This window comes from Phascolarctos cinereus, unplaced genomic scaffold (genome assembly GCF_003287225.1).
Source record: "Phascolarctos cinereus isolate Bilbo 61053 unplaced genomic scaffold, phaCin_HiC Scaffold_7;HRSCAF=346, whole genome shotgun sequence".
NCBI classification, from domain to species: Eukaryota; Metazoa; Chordata; class Mammalia; order Diprotodontia; family Phascolarctidae; genus Phascolarctos; species Phascolarctos cinereus.
In genome coordinates, this window is record NW_027556180.1 from 149,303,630 (window position 1) to 149,319,836 (window position 16,207).

At 37.3% G+C, this 16,207-nt stretch overlaps 1 protein-coding gene across 10 annotated transcripts in view; it reads left to right on the plus strand.

Annotated features, from left to right (window-relative positions):
• MBNL2 (muscleblind like splicing regulator 2) overlaps positions 1 to 16,207 on the plus strand; it is a 188,326-nt gene that overhangs the window by 121,275 nt on the left and 50,844 nt on the right. For all 10 annotated transcript variants that reach the window (XM_020963990.2, XM_020963993.2, XM_020963996.2 and 7 more), the window contains exon 3: positions 8,822 to 8,986. In XM_020963990.2, the coding sequence (XP_020819649.1) occupies positions 8,822 to 8,986 (165 nt within the window). The remainder of the gene's footprint in view (positions 1 to 8,821; positions 8,987 to 16,207) is intronic.

A 16,207-nucleotide genomic window follows, 5' to 3' on the forward strand; every position in this document is an offset into this window, starting at 1 on the left:
TTCTGATCAATCATCCAGGTTGTCTTGGGCTGGAAATTTGTTTCACTCTGTCTTTTTTGTGGGTTCTGCTGCTTCAGAATTTGTTTAGAGCCATTTTTTATGAGTATTTGGAGGGGTTGGGGGGAGAGCTCAAGCAAGTTACTGCTTTCACTCCGCCATCTTGGCTCCATCTCTATGAGAGTCCAGAACTATTTTTTAAAAGGTTAGCCAAGTCCTTGTGTACAGAATTTATTAGAAAAGGAAGAGACTTGAGGTGAGCAGACTAGTTAGAAAGCTCTTGCTGTAGTTCAGATGAGAATGAGAAGTAAGGAAGGTCTAAACAAGAATGGTGGCATTGGAAATGGAAAGGAAAGACTGTGCTGGAGAAAATGGAAGGAAAGAATAAACATGACTTGAAAGATGATTGAATATGTCGACAAAGGAGAGGAAGTCCAAAATGACATTGAAACTTTGGGTAACTGGGAGAATGGTAGTGACAATAAATAAAGTAATGAAGTCAGAAAGGACACTGGTATAGGAGGAAGTGGGAAAGCCCAGTTTCAGGTGGGTTAAGTTGGAGCTACAAATGGAAGTTGGGCTAACTATGGAGAGAAGTCCTCTCTTGGTTTATACTGGGTCAAAAAGAAAACATTTCCCAGCCTCCTATACCATCACTGTTATCCTGTATGGATTAGAACTTACCTGAGTTTGATGTACTACAGGCCTTTTGGGGGTATGACTTTATATGGGTAGATACAAACCTAGAAAAAAACAATTATGTTGTCATGTACATGTTTCTTGATAATTCACTTCCAGAACCAGATTTTCTACATTCTTTATTTTCACCATACCCAACAGCCTCTTTCAACCCTGACACCTTGTCAGGTGGGAGAGAGATAGTATTCTTTAACCTTCATGACTGTGGGGGATGGGTCATCATATCATGAGTAAATATTGGTGTTACTGATTATTCATTAATCTCTGTCTTTAATTCCTTCTAGTTACCGTTACAAGTTGTGTTCTCTTTCTCCCCAGATAATCATGAAGATATTTATCTATTTACATATTGTATCCCCCTCCCCCAAAAGAATGTAAACTTGGGGCCAGGGATTATTTTTATTGAGTCTTTGTATTCTTAGCACCTAACAGTGCCTTGTATACTTTTTTTTTGTACTATATTTTTGACTCTACCTCTTGCCTCAAGTTTTCTCTTCTGTAAAAAGAGTGGATTGAACTCAATGGACTCTTACATCTCTTTCAGTTCCAAATCTATAATCCCATGATTTTATTAGTGTAGGGCATTCTCAGTTAGGACCTTCCCTTGGCAATTTCCTTGCAATTAACAATCTTAGAAAGTTGCCTGGGCCACTGAGAAGTTAGATGACTTACTCTGGGTCACATTATCAATATGTGAGAGGTGGAACTTGAATGGGGTCTTCCTGACTCCAAAAGGGTGATCCAAAGACTGGAGTATACTATCTCTATGCTTTGTACATAGTAAGTACTTAATAAATGCTTGCTGAATTTGATTAGATTCACTGGTACCATATTAACTTGAGGTTATTTTAAAAAACATTTTTTCATGCATGCTTCTTGCCTCCCTAACTATTTTGGTCAGGGATATCTTGTGTCTTACATTTCATTGAAATTTGCCTGCAGTGCCTACAGTAGTAAAACCATGCAATGCAAATAGCATAACCTAACAAATATAATTTATCTTATTTAGTTCTCAGTAGGGCAATAATTCTTATGAAAATTTGAGTCCTATAACTCACTTTGAAGCACAGAAATGAAAATATTAGCAACACTTTACTTTTAAGAAAATTCGTATTATATTATGTACAGAGACAACTGGGAAAATGGTTAGGTCTGGTGGGGAGCCAGATTCTTTAAAATAATCATTTGTGAGGGTATAGTTATTGTTTTCATCTTATATAGTTTTTCAAAGAGGTAATGTGGTAAAATGGATAGAAAACCAACCTTATGGTTGGGAAAACCTATGTTCCAGTGTTGCCTCAGATACATGTTGTCTAGGTGACCTCTTGGTCACTAAGGCAAGTCTCTAAGTTGCTGAGCAGTTAAAGGTCTACATTGGTAGAGAAAATTTCCTGGTCTGGAGCTCCCTATGTCAATGAAGTCACAGTTCAAAAACATTGTTCTTCTATTCCTCATTAGATGATTTTTTTTGACCAGTGCCAATGATGCTATAAATGTATAGAGAGCTGTAAGGTTTGCTGAACAATTTAAAAAAAACCAAAAACCTATAACGTAGCTAGTACAAGTCCTGTAATATTAACTTCATTGTGTAGATGAGGAATTGGGCCTCAGAGATGTTAAGGGTTTTACTCACAGCCATACAGCGAGTAGGGCAGGTAAGTGGCACAGTGAATAGAGTGGTGGGCATAGAGTCTGGAAGACCTGGGTTCTAATGTGGCCTCAGACCTTAATAGCTGTGTGACTCTGGACAATTCACTTCAACTTGTTTGCCTTAGTTTCCTCATCTGTAAAATGAGCTGGAGAAGGAAATGGAGATAATTTCAGTATCTTTGCCAAGAAAACCCCAAATAGAGTCACAAAGAGTCAGACATGACTGAAACAACTCAACAAGTACAACAAGAACAATTCAGCTAGTAAGTTCCAAAGCTGGTATTTGAGCCAAGTAGTTTCCAACTGCCAAGTCCAGTGTGGTTTCTATTTCATTGTGCTTCCTTTCTAATTTTTAAAGAATTATTTTCTTCTGTGAGCTTTTCGACCTCTTTTTCCATTTAGTCAATTCTGCTTTTTAAGGCATTCTTCTCCTCATTGGCTTTTTGGACCTTTTTACCATTTGGCCTACTCTGTTTTTTAAGGTATTATTTTCTTCAGTGTGTGTGTGTGTGTGTGTGTGTGTGTGTGTGTGTGTGTTCCCTTTACCAAGCCGTTGACTCAGTTTTTCATGATTCTCTTGCTTCACTCTCATTTCTTATCCCAATTTTTCCTCTACTTCTCTTACTTGATTTTCAAAATCCTTTTTGAGCTCTTCCATAGCCTGAGACCAATTCATGTTTTTCTTGGAAGCTTTGGATGTAGGAACTTTGACTGTGTTGTCTTCTTCTGAGTGTATGTTTTGATCTTCCTTGTCACCATAGTAACTTTCTATGATCAAAGGTTTTTTTTTTCATTATTTGCTCATTTTCCTAGCCTATTACTTGACTTTTTAATTCTTTGTTAAGGTAGGGCTCTGCTTCCAGGGTAGAAAGCAAACTGTCCCAAGCTTCAGGGATTTTATGCAGCTGTTTTCAGAGATACTTCTAGGGACCTGTAAGTTTTCAGTTCTTCCAAAGTGGTATGATCTAAGGCCACATGTTTACTACTCTCCTGGCCTGTGCTTTGGTTTGTGAGTGACCACAAGCACTCTTTTCTGCCCTGGAACTGTGAGAAGGATTTTCCCTGCACTGTGGCCACAAGCTCTGCTGTATACTCCTCCTAGCCCTGGGACTGCCACCTGGGATTTCAGCCTGGATCCAAGTATGCGCAAAACAACGAAGTCCTGCCCCAATGCTAGCAAAAAGACCTCTGTAATCTCCTTCTGACCAACTGTTCAACTTCCTTACTACCTGGAGACTCAGAGCTCCAGAAGTAGCCACTGCTCTTGCCACTGCTGATTCAGTCACCCCCAAGTCCTGCTCCTGGTTTACTAGGGCTAGGGCTGTGCTGGCTTGCCATGTGCTGGACTGTGTTCCTCTCTCACCCTGTGCTTCCTGCCAACCTTCCAAGCTGTCTTGGGCTGGACATTTTTTTTCACCTGTCTTCTGGGGGTTCTGCTGCTCTAGAATTTGTTTAGAGTCACTTTTTAAAGGTTTTTGGAAGAGTTTGGGGGAGAGCTCAGGTGAGTCCCTACCTTTACTCTGCCATCTTGTCTCCACCTCATTGTGCTTCCTATACCTTCAAAAAGCAGGAAAATGTGCTCCAAGACTCTACCTGTACCTCACAGTTTTTTACGCAAATCTTTTCCCTCTTTTTCACATCCCTCAAATTCCTATGCCATTGCAAACATAAGAATTCCTGAAGTTGCTGTAACCCAATAACAAAGTCATCATACTTTTGACTTCTCACATATTTCTGCCATATTTTTAATAAAGAACTAAAAATAAGAGACATAAAGTGATAGAGACAGAGATAAAGAATATATAAGGAACAAGTCAGATTAGCAGTAGGAAAGAAAATGATTAAAAGTACAACTTGTCCAATTTTTCTCCAGAAGGATATGTTGTCTCCTCATTTGTAGTATAAAATTCAGAGGGTGATGGGTTTTTCTTGACACATCAACATTTTTTTTGCATTTCTATATCCTGCTTTCTTCATTTTTTTAATCTGACATGCGATGTAACATTCAGTCACATTTGCATAATGATGTGCTTTCTATCAACTCTTCTGTCTACCTGGGTATTTTCTTACAAATTGTTAACTATATCAAATAGCTCACTCCTTTCCACAAAATTGTTTTTTTCTTTGAGATTTTCAAAGCACAAGCCAGGATAGTAGTAAACAAGAGCTCATCTCAAGATTCTGCTATATGGTATACTTCAGTGTTGTTCTTAGAATATATGCACCTACCCATGGGTGGTATACTTCAAAACTGATGACAATCCAGGACATAGCATCTTTGGATGGATTATTTCTAGAGACTTACACATTCTGTTTAAGATAATGTTAAATATATACATTATTGCATTATGGACAATTGTTTTAAGTTATCTTTGACATAAATTTTCAGACATTGATTAAGTCCACTGCCTGCCACAGAACCTAACAAGAAACTAATGTATGACTGGATGATTCTGTAGCATCTGTAAGCATCTGTCATCTTGTCATCAAGAACACTTATTTTTCTCTGATCAGTTCTCCATGTTCACTTACAGAAGCAACTAAATAATACATAATGCCCTCAAAGATCTACATTATTTCTCAGATACTAATTCTTCCTGCCTAATCGATTCTGCTATGAAAGGCAGTATTGCACATTATTCTTACTGGGAATGAGGAAGGCACATTAGGAAGTTGCATTAACCCTCATGGAAACAGGGTTCCATTAATAAATTACCAACCAGTTCAGTATGCTAACTGGTATTTGCAAGCAAATTCTGTTTTTCAGCCCCAAACAGATGTTTTTCTTCTCAATATATCTAAACACAGAAGCAAGCAAAAAGATTAGCTATCATACAGACAATTACATTAGGGGTCAGATCTTAACAACTAAATTGGTTGGTGTATGGAAATATAGCTCATCTTATTCCTCCACTCTGGAATTCTGTGCTTTCTCTAACACTAGCCTTTTTATTCATTTCACTCATAGGTCTGTACATGCCTCTTTAAATCCTTGGAGACATGTGTGTGTATATATAATACATACATACATATACGTATATATGAAGTAAGCATTTGTGTACATCAGTATTAATGTGGACTGAGAAAGAGGTAAATCCTGGGCCCTGCAGTATTTAAAGCTGCTCATAGGGGAAAAATGTTTACATATTCAATACCAGCCCCATCTTTTGACATCTACATTGCACACTGCTGCAGGGCTCTCACTAGAAGATTCTCTGTCCTTCATAAAAACAGGCTCACTATATCTAAGCATAGAGCCTGCAATTGTATGGGGGAAATCAAGCCAAGCAAATTACAGGCAGCCCAAGAGTAAATTAAGTCTATGTAAAACATGTTAACAACTATAGATATTAAGAATTAGACAACTGAAGTTTTATCTACTGTTCTTTTATCTACAGAGTGTCTACTTTTTAATGAAGCTTGTAAACAAAATCATTCCCTTGGTGGTCAGTGGACAAATAATAAAGATTATTAAGGACTCAAACATAATACTGGTTAACATATCTTGATTTGGGTATTTATTTTCTAGAAACTTTTTATCACTTAAAATGAACATTTCATTCTGAATAAGTGATGCATAAAAATATTGCTATTTAGGAAAGTAAAGTTCAAACCTTATTTCATTCCAAATTCTATTACTACTCAGGTCCCTGCTCATTCATGGCTGTCACTCAACTGAGCAAACTGTAGTGTTCATACTCTCCTAGCATCACACACACACACACACACACACACACACACACACACACACACACACACACACACACACTCTTAGCAGCTTTACCATTAGGCATTTACACTGTCACTGTTAGCCTTTTCACCATACCTCAATCACCAAAAATCAGTGTATACCTGTTCTAGAATGCTTAGTGAGGTTCAGATTCATGTAGCCTGCAAACAACTACAGGAAATTATAAGGCAACTTGGAAACCTTCTCTTTTGACTAATTTCTCATCTGTTGCCAAGGAGTGTCTGTTTTGCCTATGCTCCTGTCATTGCTATTTCACTGGTGAGGAAAAAGCATTTATCTGGTGAATCTGGTCAGTGTAAATTGCTAACCCAGAAAACACTTAGACTCTTAGAATCTCTGAATTGTAAGGGTCTTTAGAGATCATCTAGCCAAAATTCTTAACTTGGGGTCTGTAAACTCTTACATACATACAGAGAGAGAGAGAGAGAGAGAGAGAGAGAGAGAGAGAGAGAGAGAGAGAGAGAGGTCTATGTCTATGTCTATGTCTATCTATGTGTATGTAAAGTTTACAGACCCTAGGTTAAGAATCCTAGCTATATAATCCATACTGTGTATATGTGTATATATATTATATGTGTCTGTGTGTATATGAATATTCTGCATGTATATGTACACAGATATACATGTATATATTTGATAATATTTCAATGTAATTGGTTACCTTTGTAATCCATGTATTTTATCTTCTGCATTTAAAAACGTCATTCAAGAAAGGTTCCATGAGTTTCACTAGACTGGCAAAGGGGTCCATGACAAAAAATATTAAGAATTTTTGATATAGTCCATGTAGGAATCTTAATCATAGTAAATAATAATAATAATAATTTACACGTGTTTATAGTACATTCTTCATAGAAGCACTATTAGATAGTGTAAATATTATTATTCCCATTCTATAGGTAGGTAAACTGACGCTCTGAGATGAAGCCCTGTGCCCAGGATCTCACAGCTAATGAAAAATACTACTGAAGTAGTATTTAATGATTTAAACACAGGTATCCTTTGGGTTCAATGCTCTTTCCACTATGCCGTGCTACTTCTCATTCTTGATGAGTAGTCCTCCAGCCCCACCTTGAACACCTCTAATGATGGGGCAATATGATCTTATATGACAACCTAATTCTGGTTACTGCATGTTTTTATGCTTCAGTAATAAAAGGACCTGTAATTTCATTGCTGTGACCACTCCTTCCACTGATTCAGATCGCAGTCCCTTAGCAGATTGGTCATGGTGTGTTATTATAGTCCAAAAACAAACAGTGTTTGAAGCTGTGCAACTCCAAGATCAGAATGATTCTAAGATAGTAGACATATAGATCATTACCTGGTCTGTTCTTGAAACTTTTCCAGAATGATGGCGCCTCCCAGAAATTGTCCTCCACGGGCATAGCTTTAAGACTCTAAGGGAACCACCACACCATGATTCATTCAATATTCAATAAACATTTATTAATTATTTACCATGTGCCAGGCATTATACCAGATGTCAGGGATCCATACACAAAAGCTACAAAGTCTGTGTCATCAAGAAGCTTATATTCTACTGAGAAGAGAGAGAAGGAAACAAAATGTATATGGAAGATTAAGTACAAATTTGGAGATTGGGGAAGGGCGCTAGAATCTGGGGGTGGGATGATAGTAAGAATAGGCCCTTGTATAGGAGGGGACACTTGAGTTGAGCTTTAAAAGAAGTTAGAGATTCTTCAAGGTGAAAGTGAAGAGGGGATGCATTCCAGAAATGGGAAATAGTTTGTGCAAAAGCATGGAGATAGAAGATAGAATGTTATCACGTACAACACATGGTAAGCAGGCCAGTTTGGCTAAAATGTAAAGGAGAATAAAGTACAATAAGCCTGGAAAGGCAGTTTGGAGAAGTTTGTATTTTGCCCCAGAGGCAAGAGGGAAACCTTGGAGTAGGGTACTAGTGGAAGGATTGCTGTCCATTCTGCCTACATTTACCTTGACTTCTGTGTGTCACAAATAAGCCAGTTTAATAATAATAACTAACATTTATATAGCACTTTAGATTTGCAAAGTGCTTCACAAAAACTATCTCATTTAAACAACCCTGGAAGGTAGGTACTATTATCATTTCCCATTTTGTTGTTGTGTCCTTTTTTCATTCTGGTCCAACTCTTCATGACTCCATTTGGAGTTTTCATGGCAAAAATACTGGAGCGGTTTGCCATTTCCTTCTTCAGCTCATTTTACAGATGAGGAAATTGAGGCAAATAGGGTTAAGTGACTTGCCCAGGGTCACATAGCTAGTAAGTGTCTGAGGCTTGATTTGAATTTAGGTCCAGTTGCCAGGTCTAGACAGGTTCCTTCCTCCAAGTCCATCACTATCCACTGTACCACGTAGCTGTTCTAACCAGTTCATAGCAAGCAAGCACTTTGACCTGTATGTCAAGAAGCAGCATAAATGTGCCCCTGCCCTCTCTGTCATTTCCATTCCTTGTAATGTTCATCTAGAGCAGGAGCTCTTTTTAGCCCACCTGAAACAATTTACTAGGCCATGTTTTCAGAGTGAATGTCCCAGCAATAAATTCAGGAAGCTTCTACTTCTCTCCTCTGACAGGTCTGCAATTAGATGTTGTGCTACCCTCAGAGTGCCCTGGGCAGGGAGGGGGTTGTGTTTCTGGCTCCATCATAGACTTTGGTACAGCAGCAATACCGAGCTCCTTTTAAAAGCTTTAAATTTTTTTTTGAATGTTTCCTTTGTAGGGTCGTTGTTCAAGGGAGAACTGCAAGTATCTTCACCCACCGACACATTTAAAAACCCAACTAGAAATTAACGGGAGGAACAATTTGATCCAACAAAAAACTGCAGCAGCAATGCTTGCCCAGCAGATGCAATTTATGTTTCCAGGAACACCACTTCATCCAGTTGTGAGTACATTTTATCTAATGATGGCACTGATGGTTAAAGTGTGGGAACAATCAGAACCATATTGACCCGAAAAAAAATGTCCTCCAAATGGGCCCCTTTAATTGGAACCAAAACTAATATACTCTGGTAGCTTCAGAGAAGATAGAAAAGGGCCGTGTATATATTTATCTGGGAACAAGTATGATGGCATGGTTTGGAAAGGACAATTTTCTAAATTACATCAAGAAAGACTTGGATTGGCTGCAAATTCCATATGTCAACAGTCAGGAAATGGCTGTCCTATTTATTTATTTCTCCCATGAATTATTTTCTTGTGGTTTAATGGAAAAGTGAGAGCTGGAAGTAGCAGCTTAGTGGAGAATTTGCTGAACTTTATTTCATGAGGGTATTTACCCATATGGTAAACTTAGTCTGTTTTATTGTCATTGACTTCAAACCTTATGGGACAACTGCTTTTCCCTCCTTTAACTTTTTCACTCCATTAGATTGTAAGCTCCTTGAGGGCAGGACTGTTGCCCTTTTTCGTATCCCCAGTGCTTAGCACAGTGCCTGGCACATACTAGATGTTTATTAAATGTTTATTGATTCATTTATTGATTGGGGTCAGGGAAATTGGATTCAAAATATTGCTCTGCTACTTATTAGCTGGTCAAGTCACAACTTCTCTGAACCTCAGTTTCACAAGTACATAGGCTTGATGCCAGAAGACCATCTAGCTCAACCTACTCATTTAACAGATGAGAAAATTAAAGAACAGAGAGGTAAAGGGACTTGAGACACAGAACTTCTAGGTAGGAAGCAGAATTTGAACCCAACTCTTCCTGACTCCAACTCCAAGAGCTCTGTTCACTTCTTTTCAGCTAGGAGAGGATTGGATTGAATAAAAGTCTAGGGTCTCTCCACTTACCCCAGACTGATGCTTATGGAAAGAATGTCAATATTTGGAATGGTTTTTTGGTAATATCAGAGGCATATGTACAGACATAGGATAGCAGACCAAGGAGAGAAAATTAAGTTGTGGATTAGCCCATAGAAGGTAAACAATGCCATAAGGTCTTCCCTGTCTCTTATACTGCAAACATAGTCCCATCTTTCAGGATTCCTTCCCTGAGGATGTGGTGGGCGAGAGAGTGGCCCTAAAACTGAATTCCTAGGAGTGGGGGATGAAAGGAAGGAAACGCAATAAGCTTATAAACACTTATTTTGTAAAATGCATGTTCATCCCCTTTTCACATAATGTTTGAAAGCACTGATTTTCCCTAAAGGGTTGTCAATTGTTTTCAGGGATGCAAATGAGAGTTTGGCAGAGGGAGTATATTTGACTCTACTAGGTTTGATTCATGTTTATGAATTGTTCGTTTAAAAAGACCAATTTAAAAAAAAAATACTTATGTGAGTCTTTGGAGGTTTGAAAGCGAACCACATACACAAAAAGCACTATTGTTTAAAAAATCAGTCTTTATTGTGTGAAAAATTATATTTTACTGAAAGCCCTGAAATTAAAATAGTATGCTTTGGATAGGAATATGCTTGGATTTATTCTTATTTGGTTGAGGATTAGATGCTTTGGTCCATACCTAAACTCTCCATGCCTTTGCACGGCACAGAGTCCCCAAGATTACAGAGCAATTCCTGCCTGGGCTAAGGAATACTTACTTAAGCCCTACCTTCTTTCCCATAATATTGTTGATTGCATTATATTCATTTTTTTTCCTGTGTTAAGTGCCTCGCACTTTGATTTTCTAGCTACAGTATTCCCTTTGTCCTTTTGAGTAAGTGCTACATAATCCAGTTACCAGAAGCCTGTGATTAATTTCATATTGACTGAGAAATACATTTACTAGATGTTGAACAGGGCATACAAAAGACAGTCCTGTTTTATCAGATCATATGTTCTAATTACAATGGGAACAAATATAACTTTTTATTTTAAAATCTTTCCAGTTTACTGGAAAGCTAGAATAGTTGAGTTCAGTGGGGGCATATATGGGAAGACAAAGTTCTTGTTATGATTTCAACAATCTGACCTCTTACTAATCAAGAAGTAACAATTTGTGGAAGAACTGGACTTTGAATGATGGGGTGGTTTTGTTGACTAGGAGGCTCAAAGGATAAAATGAGGAAGAAGAAAAAAATGAAGATTTTTACTTAGTGGAGGCCAAGTAGGTGATCTTGAAGTTGGTGAGCATAGCAATCCCGAGATCCTTGAGTTTACTTTTATTGCTATTCTCTCTGGGTGTCTCTCCCATATCTGTATGTCTGTCTCTCATTTGTTTAACCTTTTCGTATATAAACTCTGATAATAGTGTTATCTATTCTTCTGGCTATCACTCGCACCCACAGATGCTCATGCCTGTCTTCTATTTCATTCATTGTTGTTGTTGTTCAGCTGCGTCTGATTCTTCATGACCCCATGGACCACAGCACAATGACAAAGGTACTGTGGTGGTTTGCCATATCCTTCTCCAGTGGATTAAGACAAACAGAGATTAAGTGACTTGCTGAGGGTCACATAGCTAGGAAGTGTCTGAGGCCATTGAACTCACATCTTCCTGACTCTAGGTCTAGTGCTCAATCCACTGAGCCACCTAGCTGTCTCCATTTCACTCATACTGATTTCTAATTCCTCTTTTAAAGAAGGGTTTTCTTTCCATCCCCTTTCTAATTCCTTACCCTTTCAAAGACTGTCTAGAATATCTTCCCATGAATGTTGATTTTCAATAAATATAGTAAGGTGCAGTAGAAAATATATACCCCAACTCTTGGGATTCTAATACTGTTCTTTCTAATTCTTCTCATTGCTTGATACTACTCTCGGCATCCTATTTTGACTTTGAGCCTCTGGAACTTTGTACTATCACCACCTAACCATGATTTCCCAAATACCCAACCACTTCTTCCCATCCCCACTAGGAGTTAACACTGAGGCCCGTGACTGCCCTTTGTAAATGCTGATCTCCTGAAGTGTCCAAACCTCACATCCTCCACCTTCAGCAAGATTTATTGCAAGCCATTTGAATCACCCTTTCTTGACTCAGAGTGTCAACTTAATGCTATTGTCTAATTGTTTCCTTTCTGATAGTTATAGTCAACTCTTGAAATAACTTGCTAATTGGTCTTCCAGACTCAAGTCCCCATCCAGTCCATCCTCCACTCAACTGTCAAGCTGATCTTCCTAAAGTGGAAGACTGGCCATGTGACCCCACCCCTTCCAATAAACTCCAGTGGCTCCCCATTCCCTCCAGGATCGAATATAAAATGCTCCATTTGGATTATAAAGCCCTCCATAATCTGTCCTCTTCTTACCTTTCTTCTTACACTTTACTGCCCTCCCCTACCCCCACCCACCGACTACTCTGAAACACAGTGACAATAGTTTTATTGCTGTTCTCTCCTATGCTTGGAATTCTCTCCCTCCTCTTCTCCCCTTCCCAGCTTCCCAGGCTAGACGGTTGAGTCTCAGCCAAAATCTCACCTTCTGTAAAAAAGCTTTTCCTGATCCTTCTTGAGGCTGGTTCCTTCCTTCTGTTAATTATTGCCAGTTTATCCTGTATATATCATGTTTATATATGGTTTGGGTTTTTTGTTTTGTTTGTTTGTTTGTTTGTTTGTTTGTTTGTTTGTTTACATATTGGTATCCTTGAGAGCAGGGAGTGCCTTGTTGTCCTTCTGATATTATTTTTTTTAATCTTTTCTTTGTATCCCTAGCTTTTAGCACAGCACCTGACACTTAGTAGGTGCTTAATAAATTTTAATTGACTGATTTTATCAAGAATACTCTGGATTTTCATGTAGATAATTCTCACATTCTATATAGATTAAGTAAGCACGCATATGAGAGCATCTATTTATGTTTTCTTTGTCACCTTTTGAGGGCATTAATATTATCCTTGTTTTTATTTTCCATTTCTTTGCATTCTTTCCTCCTTAGGATATCTTTTAAACTACACTTTTAGTACTTTAAAGATTGCATTGCCTCCAGCAAGGATTTCCCTAGTATGTAGTTAGCTGATCCAGCTGTTCTTCCCAATTTTCCTTTCCTAAATACTATTTCTACTTTCTTGTCAGTCATGTTGGGAACTGAGGTGTTTAGGTTCAAATGTGGTAGATCCTATATTCCTGATTATGGAATAGATCATTATTTAATTGTAGAATGTCTGCACAAACCATGGTATGCAAATGTTATGGGATATTACCTGGACATAAAGAACAGCAAATGTAAAGAATTCATAGAAATATGGCAAGGCATACAAAAGTAATGCAACAGAAAGAAAATAGATCTAAAAGTACATAACTACTAAAAGTGTAAATATAGTCAACGGAGGCAAAAGACAAAACAAAACTAACCACCCTCTTGTCATAGGGAAGGGATAATTTTGTTATCATACCAGGAAAGGTAAAGGGTACATTCTGTCTCTCTGTTAACTAATGAGTAAAGAACAAAATAATAGGATCACTCGTAATCACAGGATCAGATAGTTTTGCTTAACTGTTTGCAGGGAATGTATTTTGTTGTGAGGTGGGTTTTTTTTTAATACATCTCTCAGTGACAAAGAAGAAATTCATGAAAGATTGTCCAGAATAAGAATAAAATTTATACATCTCATAAAGTGGTCACATTTGCATTTTCCCTCATCTAGGATATTGAAAAGATAGCTGTTAGTGACATAAATGGTCATCATTCATATTATCAACAAGTTCATAAACTTTTATCTTTTGATTAAACTTGACAGAAAAAAACCCCATAGATTTCTAAATACTTCAGTGTTTAGTTCAGGTTCAATTCAGTGAAATCCATAACAAAGAGAAAGGCTTTACTATCTACTCTGGAAAAAGAAAATGAGTGTTGCCCAGATTATGACTTGGATACCATTAAATTGGGCCATAAATATTTATATCTTGAAAAAAAATTATAAAATAATAATTAATTGAGTCTAGAATTGAATAGAATGAAGAATTAATTATATTTGGGATTTCAATAACTACAATCTACCCAATACTATAAAAGCTCATCAATTTAGTAACAGTATTTCCCAGTAATGTTTTATGTCTGCTTAACATAAGACAAAATGATCTCAATGTATTTAAATTATAACTAAGCCAAAGGAAAATGTAAAAGTTTATGTTGGGCCTAAGAAGGTTGTTGCATGTTGCTACTGACAGCTGTGGTGAAAAGAGATACTCAAAAACATTACTGAAACTGAATTACAGAAAAAGCAAGCGTTGAGAATGAAAGACATTGGATGGGCAGATTAAGTGGCACGCTGGTACCCCCAAAATGCTAAAAATAAGTAAATAAAAATAAGAGAAAATATCAATTGCATTAGGTATATTATCTCTTAGAAATTTATGAGAAATATGGGCAAGAATTACAAAGAATGAGAACGTGTAGAAGTACTGCAGAATGGGGGCAGCTAGGTGGCACAGTAGATAGAACACCAGCTCTGGAAGGACCCGAGTTCAAATCCGGCCTCAGACACATGATACTCATTAGCTGTGTGACCCTGGGTAAGTCACTTAACCCTGATTGCCAAAAAAAAAAAAGTATTGTAGAATGAATAATCATATCAGTGAAATCACAAGTGTTTCATAGTTATCACAGTGAGGTGTAATATGGATTACTGAGATAACTTTTTTGTGACTCTAAGCTAGAACAAAATTTCCTAACCATAGTCTTCCAGACACAGACTAAAAAGATGGGGGATGGGAGTGAGAGGGCAAGGTTTGTTGTAGTTAAACAGTCAATAATCCCAAAAAAGGGGGATCTGGGTGGAAATAAAGGCATTGACTACCATTGTTTCCTAGAAAGTTTTGACATAAAATAATGACCATATCAAGGAAGCCAGCACAGCCCAAAAAACAAATAATTTCCTTGCTTAGTGGAGAAAAATGGCAGCCAATGGCAATATCGTTTTAGGATACAATTTTGCCTGGAGAACACTTTGGAAAAGAACTGTAGGAAGAAGCATTACATCACAAAAGCAGTTGAAGAGAAAATGAGCCTGTTGAAAGTGTGGGATGAACAAGTAAACCATCTTTTCCTCAGAGAATTTGTGGATGAAACAGGAGGACAACAGATGTATAATGGAACAGAAATACTGGTATTTTAGCTGTGTTTTCATGAGCAACAATAGTAGAACCACCACATTTGAACTCTACTGCCTCAGTACCTAATATTACTAACACATAATATATGTGAGGAAGTGACAACAGCATTTCAGAAGATTATGAAAAAAAAAGATTAAGTAAAGACCTAATCAAATGCTTTTTTTTTGAAGAAATCTGCTGAAGGTAACAGTTTTAAAAACCTTCAAGAATTAATTCTCAAATCATGTTAAGAAGGGAAAGATTCCAAAAGAATGGCAAGCATCGTGATTGGTGCTTTTACTTAAAAAAATGGGATTTGGACTAAATGACCTTAGAATTCCCTTAAAACACTAAGATTCTGTAATTCTTTTTAGTTAGATAACAACCACCACATTATAGGCCTGCTTTCATATCTTTGTAGAATCTCTGTGATAAAGTCTACACAACCATCAGACATATTCTTAAAAAAACATGAGATGAAAACAAGCCAATCCTCACAGATAATTCTCTATACTGGGCACCTCATTAAAGTCACATAATTGATTGAGTGGGGACTCTTTAAAGTTATTAAAGAGTCACCTGTTTAATAGAGAATATTAGACCCCAATGTGTTTAATATTTATTAAGATATGATATAGAAGAAAATAGTTTACAAGATATATAGAAGATATAGATTTAGAAGCTATATAGAAGATAATTTATTTGATATAGAAGAACAATTCAGGTTTGAGGCTCTTTTCAGATAAGATATCTCTCATATGTATATTAAAAGCATTCAAGAAAGAGCTAGAGTTCTAGCTTTCTAAAATTACCTCCTGATTATTGGCATTGAGTAATGTTCGAAATAGGGAGATGAATTATGTACTATGAAGTATCCTATTGTAGAAAGACCTCTAGATTTGGAGTCAGGAAGATCTGGGTTCGAATCTATCTTCAAACATTTAGTTACAGTGTGTCTCTGAACACGTCATGTAACCTCTGTGGGCCTCAGTTTTATCATCTGCCAAATGGAGATATCACTACTTCCTAGAGTAGTTCAGTCGCTTGAGACAATATATGTGAAGTGCTTTACAAATCTGACAAAGCTACATCAAAGTCAACTCTTGCTAGATAGAAAGTTAACTTTGTTACCA